Consider the following 22,451-nt stretch of genomic DNA (forward strand, 5'->3'; position numbering starts at 1 on the left):
ATTTCTTTCATCAGTGTCTTATAGTTTTCTGCATACAGGTCTTTTGTCTCCCTAGGTAGGTTTATTCCTAGGTATCTTATTCTTTTTGTTGCAGTGGTAAATGGAAGTGTTTCCTTAGTTTCTCTTTCAGATCTTTCATCATTAGTGTATAGGAATGCAAGAGATTTCTGTGCATTCATTTTGTATCCTGCAACTTTACCAGATTCATTGATTAGCTCTAGTAGTTTTCTGGTAGCCTTTTTAGGATTCTCTATGTATAGTATCGTGACATCTGCAAACAGTGACAGTTTTACTTCTTCTTTTCCAATTTGTATTCCTTTTATTTCTTTTTCTTCTCTGATTGCCATGGCTACGACTTCCAAAGCTATGTTGAATAATACTGGTGAGAGTGGACATCCTTGTCTTGTTCCTGATCTTAGAGGAAGTGCTTTCAGGTTTTCACCATTGAGAACAATGTTTGCTATGGGTGTGTCATATATGGCCTTTATTATGTTGAGGTAAGTTCCCTCTATGCCCACTTTCTGGAGAGTTTTGATCATAAATGGGTGTTGAATTTTGTTAAAAGCTTTTTCTGCATCTATTGAGATGATCATATGCTTTTTCTTCTTCAGTTTGTTAATATGGTGTATCACATGGATTGACTTGCGTATATTGAAGAATCCTTGCAGAACTGGGATAAATCCCACTTGATCATGGTGTATGATCCTTTTAATGTGTTGTTGGATTCTGTTTGCTAGTATTTTGTTGAGGATTTTTGCATCTATATTCATCAGTGATATATTTCTGTAATTTTCTTTCTTTGCCAGGTAGAGTAATCTTGGCTGTAGGTTCTTTCCTTTCATTACTTTAAGTATATCATGCCACTCCCTTCCGGCTTGTAGAGTTTCTGCTGAGAAATCAGCTGTTAACCTTATGGGAGTTCCCTTGTATGTTATTTGTCGTTTTTCCCTTGCTGCTGTCAGTAATTTTTCTGTGTCTTTAATTTTTGCCAGTTTGTTTACTATGTGTCTCATCATGTTTCTCCTTGGGTTTATCCTGCCTGGGAGTCTCTGCTTCCTGGACTTGGGTGGCTAGTGCCTTTCCCATGTTAGGGAAGTTTTCGACTATAATCTCTTCATATATTTTCTCGGGTCCTTTCTCTCTCTCTTCTCCTTCTGGGACCCCTATAATGTGAATGTTATTGCATTTATTAATGTTGTCCCAGTGGTCTCTTAGGCTGTTTTCATTTCTTTTCATTCTTTTTTCTTTCTTCTGTTCCGTGGCAGTGAATTCCACCATTCTGTCTTCCAGGTCACTTATCCGTTCTCCTGCCTCAGTTATTCTGGTATTGGTTGTTTCTAGTTCCTGTTTCATTTCAGTTATTGTATTGTTTATATCTGTTTGTTCTTTAATTCTTCTACGTCTTTGTTAAACATTTCTTGCATCCTCTCGATCTTTGCCTCCATTCTTTTTCCGAGGTCCTGGATCATCTTCACTATCATTATTCTGAATTCTTTTCAGGAAGGTTACCTATCTACACTTCATTTAGTTGTTTTTCTGGAGTTTTATCTTGTTCCTTCATCTGGTACGTAGCTCTCTGCCTTTTCATCTTGTCTGTCTTTCTGTGAATGTGGTTTTTGTTCCACAGACTGCAGGATTGTAGTTCTTCTTGCTTCTGCTGTCTGCCCTCTGGTGGATGAGGCTATCTTAGAGGGTTTTGCAAGTTTCCTGATGGGAGGGACTGGTGGTGGGTAGAGCTGGCTGTTGCTGTGGTGGGGAGAGCTCAGTAAAACTTTAATCCGGTTGTCTGCTGATGGGAGGGGCTGGGTTCCCTCCCTGTTGGTTGTTTGGCCTGAGGCGACCCAACACTGGAGCCTACCCAGGCTCTTTGCTGGGTCTGAAGGCAGACTCTGGGAGGGCTCATGCCAAGGAGTACTTCCCAGAACTTCTGCTGCCAGTGTCCTTGTCCTCATGGTGAGACACAGCCACCCCCCGCCTCTGCAGGAGACCCTCCAACACTAGCAGGTAGGTCTAGTTCAGTCTCCTATGGGGTCACTGCTCCTTCCCCTGGGTCCCGATACGCACACTATTTTGTGTGTGGCCTCCAAGAGTGGGGTCTCTTTCCCCTGTTGCTGTTGAAGTCCTGCAGTCAAATCCTGCTAGCCTTCAAAGGCTGGTTCTCTGGGAATTCCTCCTCCTGTTGCTGGACCCCGAGGTTGGGAAGCGTGACTTGGGGCTCAGAACCTTCACTCCAGTGGGTGGACTTCTGTGGTATAAGTATTCTCCAGTTTGTGAGTCACCCACCCAGCAGTTACGGGATTTGATTTTATTGTGATTGCAACCCTCCTACCATCTCATTGTGGCTTCTCCTTTGTCTTTGGATGTGGGGTATCTTTTTTGGTGAGTTCCAGTGTCTTCCTGTCAGTTATTTTCAGCAGTTAGTTGTGATTCCGGTGCTCTCGCGAGGGGGAGTGAGAACATGTCCTTCTATTCTGCCATCTTGAACCAGTCCTCCCATTTTAACGATTTTTAAGTGTACAACTCAGTGGCATTCTTGAGTTCACAGTGTTGTATAACATGCAAACATTTCCAAAACTTTTTCAGCACTCACAACAGAAAGTGTAACTATCAAGCAGTAACTACTTACTCTTCCAACCCTCCCGGGCTCCCTACTGTTTTACTTTCTGTCTCTATGTATTTGCATCATTTATACAACATAGATACGTCATGTAAGGGGAAACATAAAATACTTGTCCTCTCTGTCTGGCTTATTTCACTTAGCATAATGTATTCAAGGTTCATTCATGATGTAGAATGTATCAGAAGTTCATTCCTTATTATAGCTGAATAATATTCTGTATTTATGTACCACATTTTGTTTATCCGTTTGTCATTGACGTCATCATCGATAGGCACTTGGATTGTTCTCCCTTTTAGCTGTTGTGAATAATGCTGCTGTGAATATTGCCATACAAGTATTTGAGTCCTTGTTGTCATTTTTTCTTTAATTTCTTTAGCAGTGTTTTGCAGTTTTCAGTGTACAAGTCTTTTGCCTTAGTTAATTCTTAAGTATTTTAATTTTTTTGATGCTATTTTAAATGGAATTTTCTTAATTTCTTTCTCAGATTGTTCATTGCTAGAATATAGAAATATAACTGATTTTTAAAAAATTAATTTATGTATTTTTGGCTGTGTTGGGTCTTCGTTGCTGCACGTGGGCTTTGTCTAGTTGTGGGGAGCAGAGGCTACTCTTCGTTGCATTGCGCAGGCTTCTCACTGTAGTGGCATTTCTTGTTGCAGAGCATGGGCTTCAGTAGTTGCGGTGCACAGGCTTAGTTGCTCTGCAGCATGTGGGATCTTCCCAGACCAGGGCTTAAACCCGTGTCCCCTGCTTTGGCAGGTGGATTCTTAACCACTGCACAACCAGGGAAGTCCCCTAATGTTCATTTCTTACATTGGTAATTTGAGTCCTCTTTTTTTCTTAGTTATACTAACTAAATGTTTGTCAGTTTTTGATGATCTTTTCAAGAAACAAAGTTACTTTCTATGAGTTCAACCTTTTAAAATTTATTAAGCCTTTTTTTTGTGGCCAAACGGGGTCTGAGTATTCCATGTGCACTTGAGAAGAATGTGTATTCTGCTGTTTTTAACCGGAATGTTCTCTATATGTTTGGTAGGACTAATCTGTTAATAGTGTAGTTCAAGTTCTCTATTTCCCTCTTGATCTTCTGTCCACTTGTTCTATCCATTATTGAAATTGGGGTATTGTATTTCTGACTATTTTTGTAGGACTTTTCATTTTTCCCTTTAGTTCTATCAATTTTGTATTATATATTTTGGGGCTCTGTTGTTAAGTGTGTATATGTTCTCAGTTTTTTTTTAATCTTGGTGGGGTACACCTTTTACCAATACATAATATCCTAATACCCTTTGCCTTTTGTAAACATTTAAAAATTTAAAGTCTTTTTTGTTTCGCAGTATTATAGCCACTCTTGCTCTGTTTTTGTTACCTTGTTTTTTTGGCCTCACTGTGTGGCATGCACAATCTTAGTTCCCTGACCAGGGATTGAACCTGTGCCCCCTGCAGTGGAAGCATGGAGTCTTAACCACTTGACTGCCAGGGAACTCTCCCCTTTTGGTTACTTTTTGCTTGGAGTATCTTTTCTCATGCTTTTACTTTTAACCTCTTAGTGTTTTTTCATCTAAAGTGAGGTCTCTAAGAAAGAGTATATAGATGGATCATGTTTTTAAAATTCTGAAGTTTAAAAATTTTTAATATAGTCTGTTAATCTCTGCTTTTCAGGAGGAGAATTTGATGGATTAATTTTTAAAGTAATTACTGATAAAGGAGACTTTACTTATGCCATTTATCTATTTCTTTTCCTTATGTTTTACATGCTTTTGTTCCTCATTTTCTCAGTGACTTCCTCTTTTTATGTTTTGTTTTGTTGTAATATACCATTTGATTCCTTTTTTCTCCATTTTCTTTGTTTTTTAAAGTTATTTTTTTAGTTGCTACCTTAGGGATACAATTAACATCTTGAACTTAAAACACCCTAGTTTGACAACCAGCTTAGTTTCAATCATGTACAAATACTCTACTCTTGACATCTCTGTCTCATCTCCTTTATATTGTTATTGGTACAGGTTACATCTTTATACATTGTGTGCCCTTTAACGTAGATTTATAATTACTGTTTTATGCTTTTGTATATGCATTATTAACTAATTGCTTTCTACCTTCAAACAGTATTATATCACTTCACATAGAATGTAAGAATCTTAAAACAGTAATTGCCTGTTCCCCTCCCCATTCTTTGTGCTGTTTTTGTTATATATTTTATTTCTGTATATGCTTTAAACCCCATAATACATTGCTAGTATTTTTTCTTTAAACAATTGTCTTTTTTTTGGCCACGAGGCATGTGGGATCTTAACTCCCCGACCAGGGATTGAACCCGCACCCCCTGTGTTAGAAGGTGAAGTCTTAACCACTGGACTACCAGGGAAGTCCCAAACGATTGTCTTTAGAAAAAAATTAACAAAGAAATCTTATTGCACCTTTTTTGCCATTCTTCATTCTTTTGTGCAGTTTCATGTTTCCATTTGGTATTGTTTTTCTTTTGCCTGCAGAGTACTCTGTAGTTTTTTGTACTGTTAAGTCTTTTGTCAGTAAACTTTGAGCTCTTGTCTGAGAAACTCTTTATTTCACCTTCATTTTAGAAAGATTTTCACTGTGTATAGAATTCTAAGTTGGTAGTTTTGTTTTAGCACTTTTAAGATGTTACATTGTCTTTCAGCTTGCATCATTTATGAGAATTGTATTACATTTTTATCTTTGTTCTTCCGTATATTATGTGTTTTTTCTTTAGCTGCTTTAAAATTTTATTTCTGCTTTTAATGAGTTTGCATATGGTATGCCTTGGTGTGGTTATCTTCATTTTTATCTTGCTTGGGGTTTATTGAGATTCTTGGATATGTTATTCCTAGCTTTCATAAAATTGAAAAACAAAATTCAGCCATTATTTCCTCAAGTACTTTTTCTCTCCTCCCTATTCTCTTACCCCTGCTTCTTGCTGGGACTTCCATGTATGTCAGACTTCTTGGTACTGTACTATAGGTCACTTTAGTGTAATAGTTCCCTGGACTGTGATGACAAAGTACCACAAGCTAGGTGGTTAGAATGATAGAAATTTATTCTCTTAGAGTTCTGGAGATTAGAGTTCTATAATCAAGGTGTTGGCCAAACCATGTTCCCTCTGAAACCTTTAAGGGAGCATCCTTTCTTAACTCTTAAAACCTCTCATAGACCCAGGTGTTGCTTGGCTTGTGGCACTATAACCCCAATCTCTGCCTCAGTCTTCACACGGCCATCTCCTTTTTGTGTCTGTATATCTATGAGTCTTCACATGGCATTATCCGTGTGTGTGTGTGTGTATGTGTGTGTCTAAATATCCCTCTTCTTATGAGGACATCAGTCATATTGGATTAAGGCCCACCCTAATGACCTGATCTTAACTTCATTAAATCTGCAAAGACCGTATTTCCAACTAAAGTCACATTTATGATACTGAGGGTTAAGACTTCAACGTATCTTTTTTTGATGGGGGAGGGAGGGGACACAATTCAAACCATAACACCAAAGCTTTTTTTTTCCTTACTGTTTTTGTTCTTTTTTCTCTTGGTGCTTCATTTTGGTTAATCTGGTTGTTCTTCAAGTCCACTAATTTTTGCAATGTCTAATCACTGCTAATCTCATTCAGTGTATTTTTTATTTCAGATATTGTATTTTTCATCTCTAGAAGTTTCATTTGGTACACTCATGATCCTCCCTGATATATACATATACACACACATATAAGCACATCAATAATGTATGTAAATATATTAAAACATAAAAACATACTAATATATAGACATGTTTTTTGTTTCATTATGTTCATATTTTCTTTTAAATCCTTGAGCATATTTAAAATATGAAATCTGTTTTAAAGTCATTATCTACTAATTTCATCATCTTTATCATTTATTGGTCTGTTTCTATTGATTTTTTTTTTCTGATTCTTTTGAGTGTTTAGTAGTTTTTGATTGGATACCAGATAATGTGAATTATACATTGTTGAATTCTGGATTTTGTTCTAGTCTTTTAAAGATTACTACTTTGAATCACTCCCTGGTCTGTATTATTTCTGTAACTTGTATATATTTCTAAAACTTTTTTTCTTATTGCATGCATTATTAATACTTTGTTTAAGTGTTTCTTTCTTTCTTTGAGGGCAGAGAATGTATTTTGCATTTTACTGTGTAGGCCTGTGCCTGACATACTTGGGTATTGGTGATAAAAAGTAGACTAGAGTGATCTTTCTAGTATGCATTTCTTATTACTTGTTATTACTCCTTTAAGCGTTTCAGTGAGTCTTACTGCCCTTTGGTTAAAGTTCAGATTTTTGGCCCTTGCTTGCCTCTGTAGTTTATATCTTGTTACCTTCTTTAAATCTCTTCCTTTTACTTCCTCACATCTTCACCTCTGCCAAAAAAAGAGATAGCAAGTAGGTAAACATAAACATAACACACAAACACACAAAACCATCCTTTCTTTAACCATACTCAGGTATTTTCATTTCCTCCAGGTATACAGGCATACTTTGTTTCATTGTACTTTGCTTTATTGTGCTTTGCAGATAATCGCGTTTTATACAAATTGAAGGTTTGTGGCAACCTTGTATTGAGCAGGTCTGTCAGTGCCATTTTTCTAACGGTATTTGCTTGCTTCACGTCTTTGTGTCACACTTTAATTCTTCAGTATTTCAAACTTCCATTATTATTATATTTGTAATGGTGATCTGTGATCAATGATCTCTGATGATACTACTGTAATTGTTTTGGAGTGCCACAAACCATATAAGATGGCAAACTTAATCGATAAATACTGTGTGTGTTCTGACTGCTTCAACTGGCTATTCTCCCATCTCTCTCCATCTTCTCCTGCCACCCTATTTCCTGAGACACAACAGTATTGAAATTAGGCCAATTAATAACCCTACAGTGGCCTCTAAATATTCAAGGAAAATGAGTCACACATCTCTCACTTTAAATCAAAATCTAGAAATGATTAAGCTTAGTGAGGAAGGCATGTCAAAAGCCAAGCAAGATAGGCTGAAAGCTAGGTCTTTCGCACCAAACAGTTAGCCAGATTGTAAAAGCAAAGGATAAGTTCTTGAAGGAAATTAAAAGTGCTACTCCACTGAACACATGAATGATAAGAAAGCAAAACAGCCTTTTTACTGATAAGGAGAAAGTTTTAGTGGTCTGGATAGAAGATCAAACTAGCCACAGTATTCTTTTAAGCCAAAGCCTAATTCACAGCAAGACCCTAATAACTCTCTTCAGTTCTGTGAAGGCTGAGGTGAGGAAGCTGCAGAAGAAAAGTTGGAAGCGAGCAGAGGTTGGTTCATGAGATTTAAGGAAAGAAGCCATATCATAAAAGTGCAAGGTGAGTACAGAGGAGAATTCAGTGCCTGGCTTCAAAGGACAGGCTGACTCTTTTGTTAGGGGTTAATGCAGCTGGTGACTTTGTTGAAGCCAGTGCTTATTTACCATTCTGAAAATCCTAGGGCCCTTAAGAATGATGCTAAATCTACTCTGCTTGTGCTCTGTAAATGAAACCACAAAGCCTGGATGACAGCACATCTGTTTACAACATAATTTACTGACTTTTTTTTTTTTTTGCGGTACGCGGGCCTCTCACTGTTGTGGCCTCTCCCGTTGTGGAGCACAGGCTCTGGACGCACAGGCTCAGCGGCCATGGCTCACGGGCCTAGCCACTCCGCGGCATGTGGGATCTTCCCGGACCGGGGCACGAACCCCCTGTCCCCTGCATCGGCAGGCGGACTCTGAACCACTGCGCCACCAGGGAAGCCCGATTTACTGACTTTTTAAGCCCACTGTTGAGACCTACTGCTTAGGAAGAAAAAGGTTCCTTTCAAAGTACTGCTCAGAGATAATGTACCTGGTCACCCAAGAGCTCTGATGGAGATGTACCATGAGATTAATGTTTTTTGTTGTTGTTTGTTTTATAAATTTATTTATTTATTTTTTGCTGTGTTGGGTCTTTGTTGCTGTGCACGGGCTTTCTGTAGTTGGGGCGAGCGGGGGCTACTCTTTGTTGCAGTGCGCGGGCTTTTCGTTTCAGTGGCTTCTCTTGTTGCAGAGCACAGGCTCTAGGCGTGCGGGCTTCAGTAGTTGGGGCAGATGGGCTCAGTAGTTGTGGCTCGTGGGCTCTAGAGTGCAGGCTCAGTAGTTGTGGTGCACGGGCTTACTTGCTCCATGACATGTGGGATCTTCCCGGACCAGGGATCGAACCCATGTCCCCTGCATTGGCAGGCGATTCTTAACCACTGCGCCACCAGGGAAGTCCCTGAGATTAATGTTGTTTTCATGCCTGCTAACACAACATCCATTCTGCAGCCCATTGATCCAGGAGGCATTTCAACTTTCAAGTTTTACTATTTAAGAAATACATTTTGTAAGGCTATGTAGCTGCCTTAGGTAGTGATTCCTCTGAGGCAGCTGGGCAAAGTAAATTGAAAACCTTCTTGAAAGAATTCACCATTGTAGATGCGATGAAGAACATTTGTGATTCTTGGGAACATATCAAAATATCAACATTAACAGGATTTTAGAAGAAATTGATTACAACCCTCATGAATGACTTTGAGGGGTTCAAGACTTCACTGGAGGAAGTAACTGCAGATTAGAAATAGCAAGAAAACTAGAATTCAAAGTAGAGTATGAAAATGTTGACTGAATTACATCTGTGATAAAACTTTAATGGATAAGGAGTTGTTTCTTATGGATGAACAAAGAAAGTGGTTTCTTCCGATGGAATCTACTCCTCGTGAAAATGCTGTGAAGACTGTTGAAGTGGCAACGAAAGATTTAGAATATTACATAAACTTAATTGTTAAAGCAGTGTCAGGGTTTGAAAGTAATTGACTCCAATTTTGACAGAAGTAGGGTAAAATGCTACAGAGAAATCATTCGTGGAAGGAAGAGTCAGTCAATGCAGCAAAAAAAACTTCATTGTTGTCTTATTATATGAAACTGCCACGGCCACCCCAGCCTTCAACCACCACCTCGATCAGTCAGCAGCCGTCAACATGGAGGCAAGACCCTCCACCAGCAAAAAGATTATGACTTGCTGCTGAAGGCTCAGATGATACAATAAGTATTTTTAGCAATTAGCAATAAAATAAAGTTTTTAATTAAGGTATGCATATAGTTTTTTAGACATACTGCTATTGCATACTTAATAGACTACAGTATAATGTAAACATAACTTTTTTATATGCACTAGAAAACCAAAAAATTTGTGTGGCTTGCTTTATTGTGATATTCGCTTTATTGTGGTGGTCTGGAACTCAACCTGCAATATCTCTGAGGTATGCCTGTAGTGTATTTCTCTGTCTTCATACATTTGCATTTGCTCTCTCTCTGACAAACGTTTATTGGCTAACTTCTGTTCGTTTCTACCTCCATTCCAGTTTAAATGTCACTTTTTAAGGGAAACCTTTTGTGACCCCTGTCCCCCTCCCTCCACCAAGGCCCTTAAATACGTTCCCAGGAGAGCATTCATCATATGATATTATAACTGCTTGTTTACTTTTGTCTTGTTTGATACCCCACTAGACTCAGTGAGGCCAGTGAATGCATATACAGTTTACTCAAGTGTATCTGTGATATGAAGTTTTATATTCCATGCAGTCTGTCCTCAGTGTACTGAACATTTTTAAGTTTTAGAACATGAAGCAGTTTCTGCATTGAGATACCTTCTGAGATCTTTTAGACCACTTTTTAGAAGCTGTTTTATTTTTTATTCTGAGCTATTCAACTTTATAGGAAAAAAAGAATCAATAAACTTTAAACAATAGTCTTCCTTTAAAGATGTCTGTTTGTAATTACTGAGGCCCAGTCAAGCCACTGAAGTTCTGAACTGCCACTGTTATTAATTTAAACTGTAGGAATGGATCAGGGAATCTATGATTTAAGAAAAAGTCAGTCTTTTTCAGTCAAAATATAAGGAGAAATATGCATTTAAATCTGTCACGTGTATTAGGGTCTTGATAAGCTCTTTTTGATAGACCAGGTTTTTCTTTTAAACATGCAATGACAAAACATTAAAATGTATGTACTAATCTTTGTCCATCAGTGCCTCTCACTGAATATATAAATATTTCCATAGTTTATTCTAATCTCAGTAGTTTACATACTTTTACTTACCTTTACTTCCTAATTTCCGTGTATCTGCATAATCATTCTATTTGTTTTTTTACAAAATTTATTGTATTAGTTTTTGGATAGTGCTGTCAAGATAGACTGTCTCTAGTGTTCCCAGTTTTTGCTGTTCTATAGAGAAAATTGATGTTCTCAGTTTTGCTCTTGATATTTTTCAGCTCTGCCATTGTCATTTCAGTCAATTTCTCATTTTATTCTTCTTATATAAATTGTTTTTTAAAATTCTTCTAGGGTATGCCATGAAAAGCAATGTTTTCATTTTTACTAAAATGAAATTCACATTAAATTCATTCTTTCAAAGGGTACAAATCAGTGGTTTTAGTATACTTACAAGGTTGGCAACCATTACCACTATCAAATTAGAAACATTTTCATTAAACCAAAAAGAAACCATATACTCATTAGCAGTCATTCTTCATTCCTCTTTGCCCCCAGCCCCTGGTAGCCACTAATTTACTTTGTCTGTCTGTCTATTCTGCTTATTTTGGACATTTCATATAAGTAGAATTACATAGTATGTGGTCTTTTGTGTATGATTTTTTTCACTTAGCACAGTGTTTTCAAGGTTCATGCATGCTGTAACATGTATCAGTTCTTTATGGCTACATGATATTTATACTAAATTTTGTTTATCCACTCATTGATTAGTGGACATTTGGATTGTTTCCACTTTTTGGATATTATGAATAATGCTGCTGTGAACATTTGTTTGCGAGTTTTTCTGTGAACATATGTTTTCACTTCTCTTGGGTATATGCTGATTCCTTAACTCTTTGAGGAACTGCCAAACTTTAGTAATTTTCTTGATAATTTTTACTTAGACAGTTTAGTAGGCGAGTGAAGATTACAATTCCAGGATTCATTACTTCCTTCCTGTAAGAACTGAGTTACTGTAATGTTCTTATAAAGAACATTTCATAGACTTGTTTATTGAATGTCTTCAGAAATGTCTCTGTTAAATGTATCCTGCCTAAGGATGAAGTTAGTTTTCATGTTTTGTAGAGATACTTTAATTTTTCATTACCAAATTGAAAGGTCTGTTAATAGTCCATTGGGCCATAGGCATACCTAAGTTTTCATAGATTTTACAATACATTTTAATTGTTAATATATTCTAATTGTTGAATTGCTTCTCTTACAGGGTTTTGACTCTGGGAGGAGGGCTACCTTATTTGGAGCACCTTAATCTCTCTGGTTGTCTTACTGTAACTGGTGCAGGCCTGCAGGATTTGGTTTCAGCATGTCCTTCTCTAAATGATGAATACTTTTACTACTGTGACAACATTAACGGTAATGCCTTTTAACAGTGGGATAATTTTGGAGGAGTTGATTTAAAAATTTTTAACAGTCCTGAAAATTCTTAGGGTTTCTATTTTGTTTTCTAGATTTCTAAATGACCAAACATTTTTACTTTCAGGTTCAGTCTGAAAGATAAGCTTTCTTATCTTTCTAAAGATAAGTTTTCTTTTGGAGAGATATCTCAACTATCCATTCTGCCAGATTTTAGAAATATGTCATAGTTTAATCAATCCAAAGTGACAGGTTTTTATAGAATTACTAAAATTCTTATAAAATTTTGGGAAATTCCTCTAGAGTGAAAGAGCACTCATTAACAATACAGAGTATTGCTGTTCTAGATACACCTAATTCTTAGGGATGATAGAGTCAGTTTTCTTGTAGGACAAGAAAACTTCATAATGTAGTAGAAAAAGGAGGACTTTGGTAATGTGAACTCCTCAGGGACCCTGAATCTGGTTCCAAATAAATCTCTTGGAAGATTGAGGAGGATGGTGAGTGTGGTATTGGGAAGAGTCTGAGGTGCTTTAAATGTGATTAAAATTCCTATAGTATTATGGAGATTGAGCCCTGAACCTACTTTTAACAATCATCAGGTAAGCATTTCTTGATTTTTTTGTTTTGTTTTATTTTTTAAGCCTATTCCTGCACTGCAATGGGACTGTTTAATGTGCTTTTTCAAAGTACCTTCAGTGCCCTGTTGGGCATTTGATAATCACTGGTAGAGACTGAAGTCCTGAAGCATAAAAAGCCGCTCCTCAATTATTAGTAAGCAAGTCAACCTCATGTATTTATAATTGGAAAAAATTTACATGGTTCAGATTCTACTGTGTCTTTTTACATTATGTATTGTTATTTTTGAGAGTCCAGTTCATCTTAAGATCATGGGAAGATAAACGGAGTCTCTCAGGCAGAAAAATTGACAGACGTCAGCAAGACTAGAGGAATAGTATCTTCTTTAACGACATACCTGTAGGCAGAGAAGTTAGCAAATCTGCTGTTTCTCAGAGATTAGATTTTTCTTAAAATGCATATGAAGAGACAGGAGATGGCAGCTCTTTTGTTTCTTGAATCACATTGGTGATGCAGGAGATGACCTCTCATGTTCTTGAAATAGCAACACTAACTTCAAGCATTTCTTTGCTCTCTGTTGCCTTTAGTGTATAAGAAGGAATGGGGAAAATTAATGTCATTTTAGTTGCAACCTGCTAAGTGTACAAAAGAAAGTGTGAGTGCTACAGTGCAGCACTTGCTTCTTTTGGGGATGCAATGAAGATATATATATATATTTTTAATACACGGTTATGTCATTGTAGGTTCACTGTTGTACTTACTAAGGCTTATAGGATATATTATGAAAAGTAATCAGTAAGCAATTATTTTTTGTAAGAAAAACACCTTATTGGTAGGTTGCATTTGAATTGTCTACACTGATTTCAGCATAAGTTATGCTGGTGGGAATAAATCTCAGAACCTAATTTGTTATACTTATTTTGGGGTATATAGATGTTTTTGGATTGGTGGGGGGATTGGGTTTCACTTCATTTTTACCATCTGCCTACTACTTTTGTGTGTGTGTGTGTGTTTTTAAAAAACCTTCTTGAAATAATTTAGGTGTTGGGATAAAGTTAAATACTTAAAAACTTTTGCACTTTGTTAGTGTGTTAGAATTCCTTTCATCTTGACTGGTTTTGAATATATAAATATTAAAGTGTTCCAAAGGAGCTGCTACATTCTTTTTGTTGAATGTTAAGATTTTTTTTGATAAATGAGTGGTAATTTTCAATAAATGAATTTTAATGAATATATCTGACTTTAAAATGTTTGAAAATAAATTGACCGTGCTTGTATAATCCAATATCAAGTCTCCTTTTACAGCTTCTTAAAGCATGATTTGGGGGAAATGGAAATCTTTTAAAGTTTACAGGGTGACTTGTCATGTGAACTTATGTTCCAGAGTTCCAGCCAGTTGCTCTTAAACCAATGCCCTGATACAATCTTTTCCTTAAAAGGCCATATGGACACTAGAAAGTGTTAGAATAAAGTTGCATTGTATCCAGTTTTGCAAGATGACACGGGATTCATCCAGTATCTTTTATTACAATTCAACTTGTACAATAAATACTTAGTGACTGTAAATATTTAGCTCCCTTTTTATTATTATTTTTATTATTTCTGAAAGTAGTCAATATTTTTATACATGTTCTTAAACTAATAGGGAGCATATTTAGGTGACACATTATATTTTAATATTTGAGAGTAACACTTAACTAAAAATGTATTTTGTCCAAAGAGAGTTTACATAGTTAACTACCAGGTTACTAACTAAAAGAAGTAAATGCTGATAAATAATATTCATTAACTAAAAAGTGATAAGTAAAACAAAATTTTCTATTTCCTGAACATTAACAGAGATTTTGGAGAAGATAAATTAGTAATCAGATATTCAAACAGTGTCTGCTGTGAGCAAGATACTGTACTAAGCATTAACATAAAATGCCATTTTTATTCTTCTTAATGATTCTTCATGACACTTAAATTTGTTATTTGATTGATAAAGTTAAGATTTAAGTATAAAAAAAGGCTCCTTAGCCATAACATTTAAAAAATTCCTTGTCATTTAGGAAGTGTTAGGTGGAATTGCCTAGTTTTAGAGCTCTGAAGAACATTTGAACAATGATAGCAAATAAACTTGTACTGATTTGCATTTCAATGTATGTTTAATTTATGAATTAAGATAGATTAGATCATAGTAGGTGACACAGTTTCAGATGATTTGCTCTCTTATGTTTCTAATTTAAGTTAAAGAGGAATTAAAGGTAAGTGAAGGTAAGTGCAGATATACGGCATAAGTAATATGCTTAAAATCTAGGAAAATCAAACCAGTAATAAAAATTTGGGAAAATAACAATAGCTACCATTATAGCTCTTCTTAACTAATATTTTAAAAAATGCTTTCTTAGAAAATTTATTTTTACCATGCGTTTAAAGATTTTATTTAATGATTATGCAAATGTTATTTTTCTGTTTTATTATCCTTTACCGTAATTTAGCCCTCATCTATTATAACCATTGGGTTTATTATCTCATATCAAGATCGACATTTACTGGTGATAAGTCAAATGTTTACCTTTGAAATTCCGTGTCTGTGGAAGCACAGCTGTCTACTTGAGATACTTGGCAACCCAACATATCTTCTTAGTCATGTTTCTTTCCAATTCTACCTCACTTTTTCTGTTGCCTGTTTATTCTGTTGTCCATTGACTCCCTTTTCTAAATAGTCCTTCTGTGATGCTTAAGGGTCTTAACTGTTAACATTGCTTATGATTTCCATGCTTTGGAAATTGCTTTCTCCCCTGTTTTCTACAATATGAAACTAACTTACAAACAGCGGTTGTCTTCACTTTTGCTTTGCCCTAGGCCTTCAACAAAATAAAACCCATTCATGGATGATATCACTTTTATGGATTTTTAGGATCAGTCACCTGGAATGTCATTCACCTTATGATGGGATTGTAGTTTTGAGGTAGTTAGTATTACAGTTGTTGGTTAAGTACAATTTATGTCCTTAGATTTCCATTGAAACTAAGATATTCTGGTGTGTATCTGAGAAAGGGAGCACATTTTATAGCAATATGAGCGTAAACTTTGTTTTGTGATGAATAAGGAGATGCTGACAGATATCAGGATAGGGTTACTTTCTACCTAATATAGGACACATATTTTTATTCCTACATTTTTCTTCTCATATTATCCCTACTTCCATCCCTTAGACTCTGAGAGCAAAAAGTGACTCAGGTCACCAGAGTGGAGACTGAGGATCTTGGGCCTCTGTTTTTTGGGGAGGTTGGTGAAAAACTGTGTGGTACAGGCATACCTCGGAGATATTGTGAGTTTGGTTCCAGACCACCATAATAAAGTGAATATTGCAATAAAGTGAGCCACGTGAATATTTTGGTTTCCCAGTGTATATAAAAGTTCTGTTTGCACTGTACTGTAGTCTATTAAGTACAAAAGCATTGTCTAAGAAAAGCAATGTACATACTTTAATTTAAAAATACTTTTTTGCTAAAAAATTTTAACCATCATCTGAGCCTTCAGTGAGTCATAGTAGTAACATCAAAGATCACTGATCACAGATGACCGTAACAAATATAATAATAATGAAAACGCTTGAAATATTGTGAGAATTACCAAAATGTGCCAGAGAGACAAGAAGTGAGCAAATGCTCTTGGAAAAATGGTGCCAATAGACTTGCTCAGTGCAAGGTTGCCACACACCTTTAGTTTGTAAAAAATGCAGTATCTGCAAAGTGCAATAAAGTGAAGCACAATTAAATGAAGTATGCCTGTGTTTGGAAAAATATGAATCTTTTGATTAGATTCCTTGATCCAGTTGGCTCCTTTGAGGCTCACATTTAATTTTCTCTCTTGAAAACCAGTAGCATACTTACTTTGATTGCTTTCAGCCATCGCTTATGATTTTTCCCTAGGCCACTGATTTCAGTATAAAATTTCTTCCTTACCTTTCTGTCCTTTTAAAAATAGGAGTATAGACATTTTGAAGTATTGTAGGGAGTTTCAGTTTGGAATATTGTACCAAAGTCTCCATGTCTCTTTCCTCATACTTCTCCCTTCCAAAAAAGTTAGAATAGAATTATATACTGAGAAAATGATAGATATGTTTTTGCAAAAGCCACCAGTTTAAAGCGTTTCATCACAGGGACTGTGTCAGGGCAGGGCAATGATAGTGAGGTAGGAGATTGGCTCTTGGAGAAAGGCTCTACTAGGTGATTGGCAGGCAAAGCAGTAACCAGTGCAAGGGGTGAGGAAAGGCAAGCTAAGAAGGGAAGGTGGGGAATATCAGTTAAAGCTGAAAATGTATTCAAAGGGAGAACCAGGTCAAAGGTTGTCAGTGCGAGAAGATTTTCAAACCACAGGATTTCAAACCACTAGAGCATTTCTAATAAATATCTGATAATATGTACTAAGAAATTTCATTTTGACTCTTTGATTAAGATGACTAGCATTGTGTCTTAAGAGAAACTAGTCTTAACAAAAATGCTACTTTATGAATTTTAAGTATTTGACACATTTAACTTTTCATTTTCAAAATAGAATAGATTTTAATTTTGATTAAATAAAAAATAAGCTTGTGGTAATTCAATTTTATATTTGAAATGACTTAACTTTTATTATGGAACATTTTAAATATTTAAACATAATAATATAAAGAAGTTTTATGGATCATTGCCTTCAGCAGTTATAAACCTGTGGTCAATCTTTTTTGATATACTATTGCCCATTCTCATACCTGCTCCCTGTATCCCAGGCATTATATTACTTTAAAAGTTAAGCATAAGCATTTGAAAATAAATGAAATCGTAAGCTATTGCAGTTCCGCTATGCTTGTAAAGTTCATTAGTTTCTTTTCTTACTTAAAGATACATTATTATTTCCATTAGTGAAATATATGAATGCTATACTTCATTGATTATATATCCTAAGAAATTAGTCCTTTGTATTTTGTATATTGCCATTTCAAGAATACAAAAAAAAGTTAAATTCTGGTAAATAAGTGTGTTCTATGTGTTTATTTGCAAGTAGTTATTTTCTTATGTTGGTATTAGCATAATTGCCTTCTTTTGCAATGGATTGCTACTTCAAAAGACAAAGCTAATTTAACATATTTTTCTAAGTTAAAGTCTTGATATCATTCCAGGGTACTATGATTTTTCAATTATAATCCATTTTATAAAATAAATATTATTTTCTATAATAAAAATATATTTCATGCACTTTTATGGTCCTTGCATATCAAAAATGCAAGTATTTTGGTTCTAATTGATGAAAGAACTAATTAACTTTGTTCATGGTGCAGACATACTGAAAGGCTTCAATATAGTTAAAATGTCTTTTTCCACATTTGCTCGCCTTTATGAAAACTGTGATTCATTCAGAGTACTTGACATTTGAATATGCGCCATGATATCTCTTTGATACTTTCTAATTCTCAGCTATGTTTCCTAATGGATCTTTTAATCTAGTGTCTGGGTAGCATAATGTGATTGGAATAAAATGTCAGTTATTCCACAAATGTATTATTACTTTTCTTTGTAATTGGATCATAATTTTTATTATGTCTTAGATATGTTTTTAATTATTCATTCATTACATATTTGATTCTGGAAGATAATTTCATCTAACCCTATCACATGACTTATTTTGGGTACAGATGTTAAATAACAATATGGCAAATATGTTAAGGCTGTATCTACATAGTTTATTTTTAACAAAAGTTTTGAATATAATATTTATTATAATTGCTCAATACTGGATTCTTTAGCTTATCTATTACAGATAAGGTTGTTTTTGCCTTAATTATATTTCTAGGAAAGATGTTCATGATACAAGAAATCCATTGTGAAGTTATCCTGGCAGTCTTGCTTCTGTGGGTTATCTCTTTTCTTCTTGGATTTTTTATTTTGTAAGATTGTTGCCAAAAAATTACTTCTTTTTACTCTTCTTTTTCATTTACCTATATTAGTTAAAGTCAAACTGCTGTTGGTGATTTTTGTGCTGAATAATTTTATACACTCGTGGGATTTTACTTATATGTTACAAATGTATTACTAGTTAAAAAAAATAAGTGTTTTACTTCTTTCATTAGCAAGATTATTTTTGTGTGATAAGAAATTCCTCCTTTCACACTTTTCTGTTTTCATACAGGTCCTCATGCTGACACCGCCAGTGGATGCCAGAATTTGCAGTGTGGTTTTCGAGCCTGCTGCCGCTCTGGCGAATGACCCTTGACTTCTGACCTTTGTCTACTTCATTTAGCTGAGCAGGCTTCCTTTCATGCACTTTACTTATAGCACATTTCTTGTGTTAATCATCCCTTTTTGAGTGTGACTTGTTTTGGCCCCATTTCTTACAGCCTCGGAAATCTTAATTTACCAGTGAATTGTACAGTGTTGTTTCTCTTGCAAATCCTATTTTTGTTTTAGAAAGGGATTAGGTCTTTTCATAGGGTGAGAACAATTTTATCAGATTTCTTTTAAACTAAATATTTTGAAAAAAATGTCACTAATGCCATGCCATTTAAAGTATTTTTTAGATTATTTTGAGTTCTGAAGTCAATGGGTTATTGGTTCTCTTCAAAGATAAGCACTGTACCAAGCCTTGCAGATCTTTTCAGACATACATTTTTGAAGTTTTATTTTCAGAGACTGCAAATTTTGGAAACCAGTCTCTTTTCCATAATGTTTCCTTTATTTGAACAATTCTCAGAGGGCCAATTCAAACATATCCACATATAAGATTCTTTAAGATTATAAAATAAATTGGCTTCTTGGTGTTAGCTCAGGGAGCTGGCACAGCACCAATGTCTTTGTATTCGCTTTCTTCAAAGACCCCTGGTTCCCACCACTGTCCATAAATTGTCACATTTGGGGGAGGGGTTTTTAAAAGTTCCACAGTCATTTGAAGAAATGTATAAATAAAATCTACTTTGAGGACTTTACCAAGTAATGTCTTTTGTGTTTTGATTTTGTTGTAAATCTCAATCCAGGGTTACTTTACTGTGAAATAGGACGAAATAGGTCTTTTGAACTCCCATGAAATCATGACTCTGACAAATGAATAGTTCTAGACAGATACCTGATTTTATTAAGCTGAATTGTCTTTTTGAAATTTATTGTGCAGTCAGAATTTGAATTTGTAAGCTTATCTTCATTGCTGTTCGAAATAATAATTAGAATGGAGACCTGTTATTCAGAAAGGCACATATTGAGTCAATTTTATGTCATGCTATGTATAATTTATGTCATAAAAAAGAGAATAGTCAGCAGCATGCCATCTATTTTTATAAATATCTGTAAGGCTGTGGAAGAGGAGGTAATCTTGCAATTATGTTCTTTGTGGTCCCAGGTATTTTTTGTTTGTTTGTTTTATTGAGGAAGAGGAAGAGTAGGAAAGATATAAACTATAGATAGACAGATTTCAGTTCAGGCTAAGAGAAAACTATTTTACACAGAGTTGTCTAAAGATGAAGGAAGAAACATTTGATGAGAAAATAAATGAGAAGTCACTCTGCTTTTAAATTTAACTAACATTTGAACTATATATTGTGAGGGAAGATCACCTCTAAGGAAGGACATCTAATGACTCTGAAATTTCACTTTTCTCTAAGAGTTCTCATTTTGATTCCATTGTTAACATTTGTGAAATATAAGATGGAACCCCTCAAGTTTCTTGTATGGAGGATAGGGCAGCTGTAGAAGCAGACCATCTTACCCTTTAAGTTTGTGTCTCTTAGCTTAAGTCCTCATGCCTCTTGTGGCACTACTGCGCCTAGCTGCCTCCTTTAAAAGTCTGGCCTAAGCACAAAGGAAAAAACGTTCTGGATTCCCTTAGAGAACTTGAGAGGAAATCTGAGTTTAGTGAACAGTTACAGGGTCAGAAGTTTTATTTTGTAAGTTGACTGTTTTGTCGTTACTGTACTTTTATTTCCTTAAGTGTTTAATAAAGTTTACTTGAAAAGTTGACATCAGGGACTATTTCAAGAAAACAAACTAAAATAAGTCTTCTGGAGTGACTCCTATCCAACTGCATGGTAAAATTAGTCATCTATAACCAGGTCCCAAGTCATCAAGTGAGTACTCAAGTTTATACCCATGTAATCAGAAAACTGTAATATTTGGGGAGTAACATTTTTGATAATACTTAATGGAAAAAATCATGATTAAATGATATTTTGGGACTTGGCTTAAATGTTATTCTTCATAAATTAATTAATTTGAGCAGCTAATTTCCCAGGGGTTCCAGGTAATTGAGGTGCCCCCCTTTTGCCTTGTCCTGTGCTACTTGATCTTAGAAAACCATTAAATAGGACTTGGCAGTCTTGAATCAAACTGACTTCAACATGTGAGCACATTGCATGTGGAAACTCACTGTTTTTCTACCACCCCCACTACCCCCACCCATTTCATGGGGAGATGGCATAATCTGCATTTAATTTTTAAGTATTACTGCTGTTCCATTATTAAGGATAGTTAATGCTTTAAAATTTCTTCTAAATTTATTTTTCATTGAAATACAGTTGATGTACAATATTATGTTAGTTTCAAGTGTACTGTGTAATGACCTGACACTTGCATACATTATGAAATGATCACTGTGGTAAGTCTGGTAACCATCTCTACTTATATAAAGTTATTACTGTATTATTGACCATATTCCTTCTGCTGTATATTACATCCCCATGACTTATATAACAGGGTTTGTACCTTTTAATCTCCTTCACCTATTTCCCCTACCCTCCTCCCTTCTTGCAACCACTGGTTTGTTTTCTGTATCTATGAGACTGTTTTTGTTTTGTTTTTTAGATTCCACATATAAAGTTATTACTGTATTATTGACCATATTCCTTCTGCTGTATATTACATCCCCATGACTTATATAACAGGGTTTGTACCTTTTAATCTCCTTCACCTATTTCCCCTACCCTCCTCCCTTCTTGCAACCACTGGTTTGTTTTCTGTATCTATGAGACTGTTTTTGTTTTGTTTTTTAGATTCCACATATAAGTAAAATCATGTCATATTTGTCTTCCTCTGACTTATTTCACTTAGTATCCTCTAGATCCATCCATGTTGTCTCAAGTGACAAGATTCTTTTTTAATGGCTGAGTAATATCATATATACATGTATATATATATATATGTATGTATCTTTATCCATTTATCTTTCCATGGACTCTCAGGTTGCTTCCATCTTGTGGCTATTATAAATAATGCAAAATTTTATATTATTTATAATGTATTAAATTATAAATATACAATCAATATAATAACAATTATATAATTAGTAATTATAAATGTGCTAATTTTATAATAGATATAATTATAAAATTAATGGTAATTATATTTATATTAAAATTTATATTATTTATAATAATATAAATAATGCATCAGTGAAGACTGGAGTGCATATAACTTTTTGAATTAGTGTTTTTGTTTTCTTTGGATAAATACTCAGAAGTAAAATTGCTGACAGTTCTATTTTTAATTTTTTGAGGATTCTCCATACTGTTCTCCATAGGGGCTGCACCAATTTGCAATCCCACCAGTAGTGCATGAGGGTTCACTTTTCTCCACATCTTTACCAACACTTGTTATTGTCTTTTTGTTGGCAGCCATTCTGACAGGTGTGAGGTGGTATCTCATTGTGGTTTTGATTTGCATTTCCCTGGTAATTAATGATGTTGAGCATATTTTTATGTGTCTGTTGTCCATCGGTATGTCTTCTTTGGAAAAAATGTCTATTCAGGTCTGCTGCACATTTTTTAATCTGGTTGTTTTTTTGATGTCAAGTTGTATGAG

General features: G+C 35.1%; 1 protein-coding gene across 1 annotated transcript in view; it reads left to right on the forward strand.

Moving 5' to 3' along the window:
• Positions 1-19,595, forward strand: part of FBXL5 (F-box and leucine rich repeat protein 5) — a 49,754-nt gene extending 30,159 nt beyond the window's left edge. Inside the window, exons 10-11 of the mRNA XM_081247941.1 lie at positions 11,915-12,063; positions 18,799-19,595. Of these exons, the coding sequence (XP_081104067.1) occupies positions 11,915-12,063; positions 18,799-18,875 (226 nt within the window). The 3' untranslated portion in view covers positions 18,876-19,595. The remainder of the gene's footprint in view (positions 1-11,914; positions 12,064-18,798) is intronic.
• Positions 19,596-22,451: the final 2,856 nt, after the last annotated feature.

Source organism: Mesoplodon bidens (assembly GCF_964165515.1).
Source record: "Mesoplodon bidens genome assembly, chromosome: 1".
Classification (NCBI taxonomy): Eukaryota; Metazoa; Chordata; class Mammalia; order Artiodactyla; family Ziphiidae; genus Mesoplodon; species Mesoplodon bidens.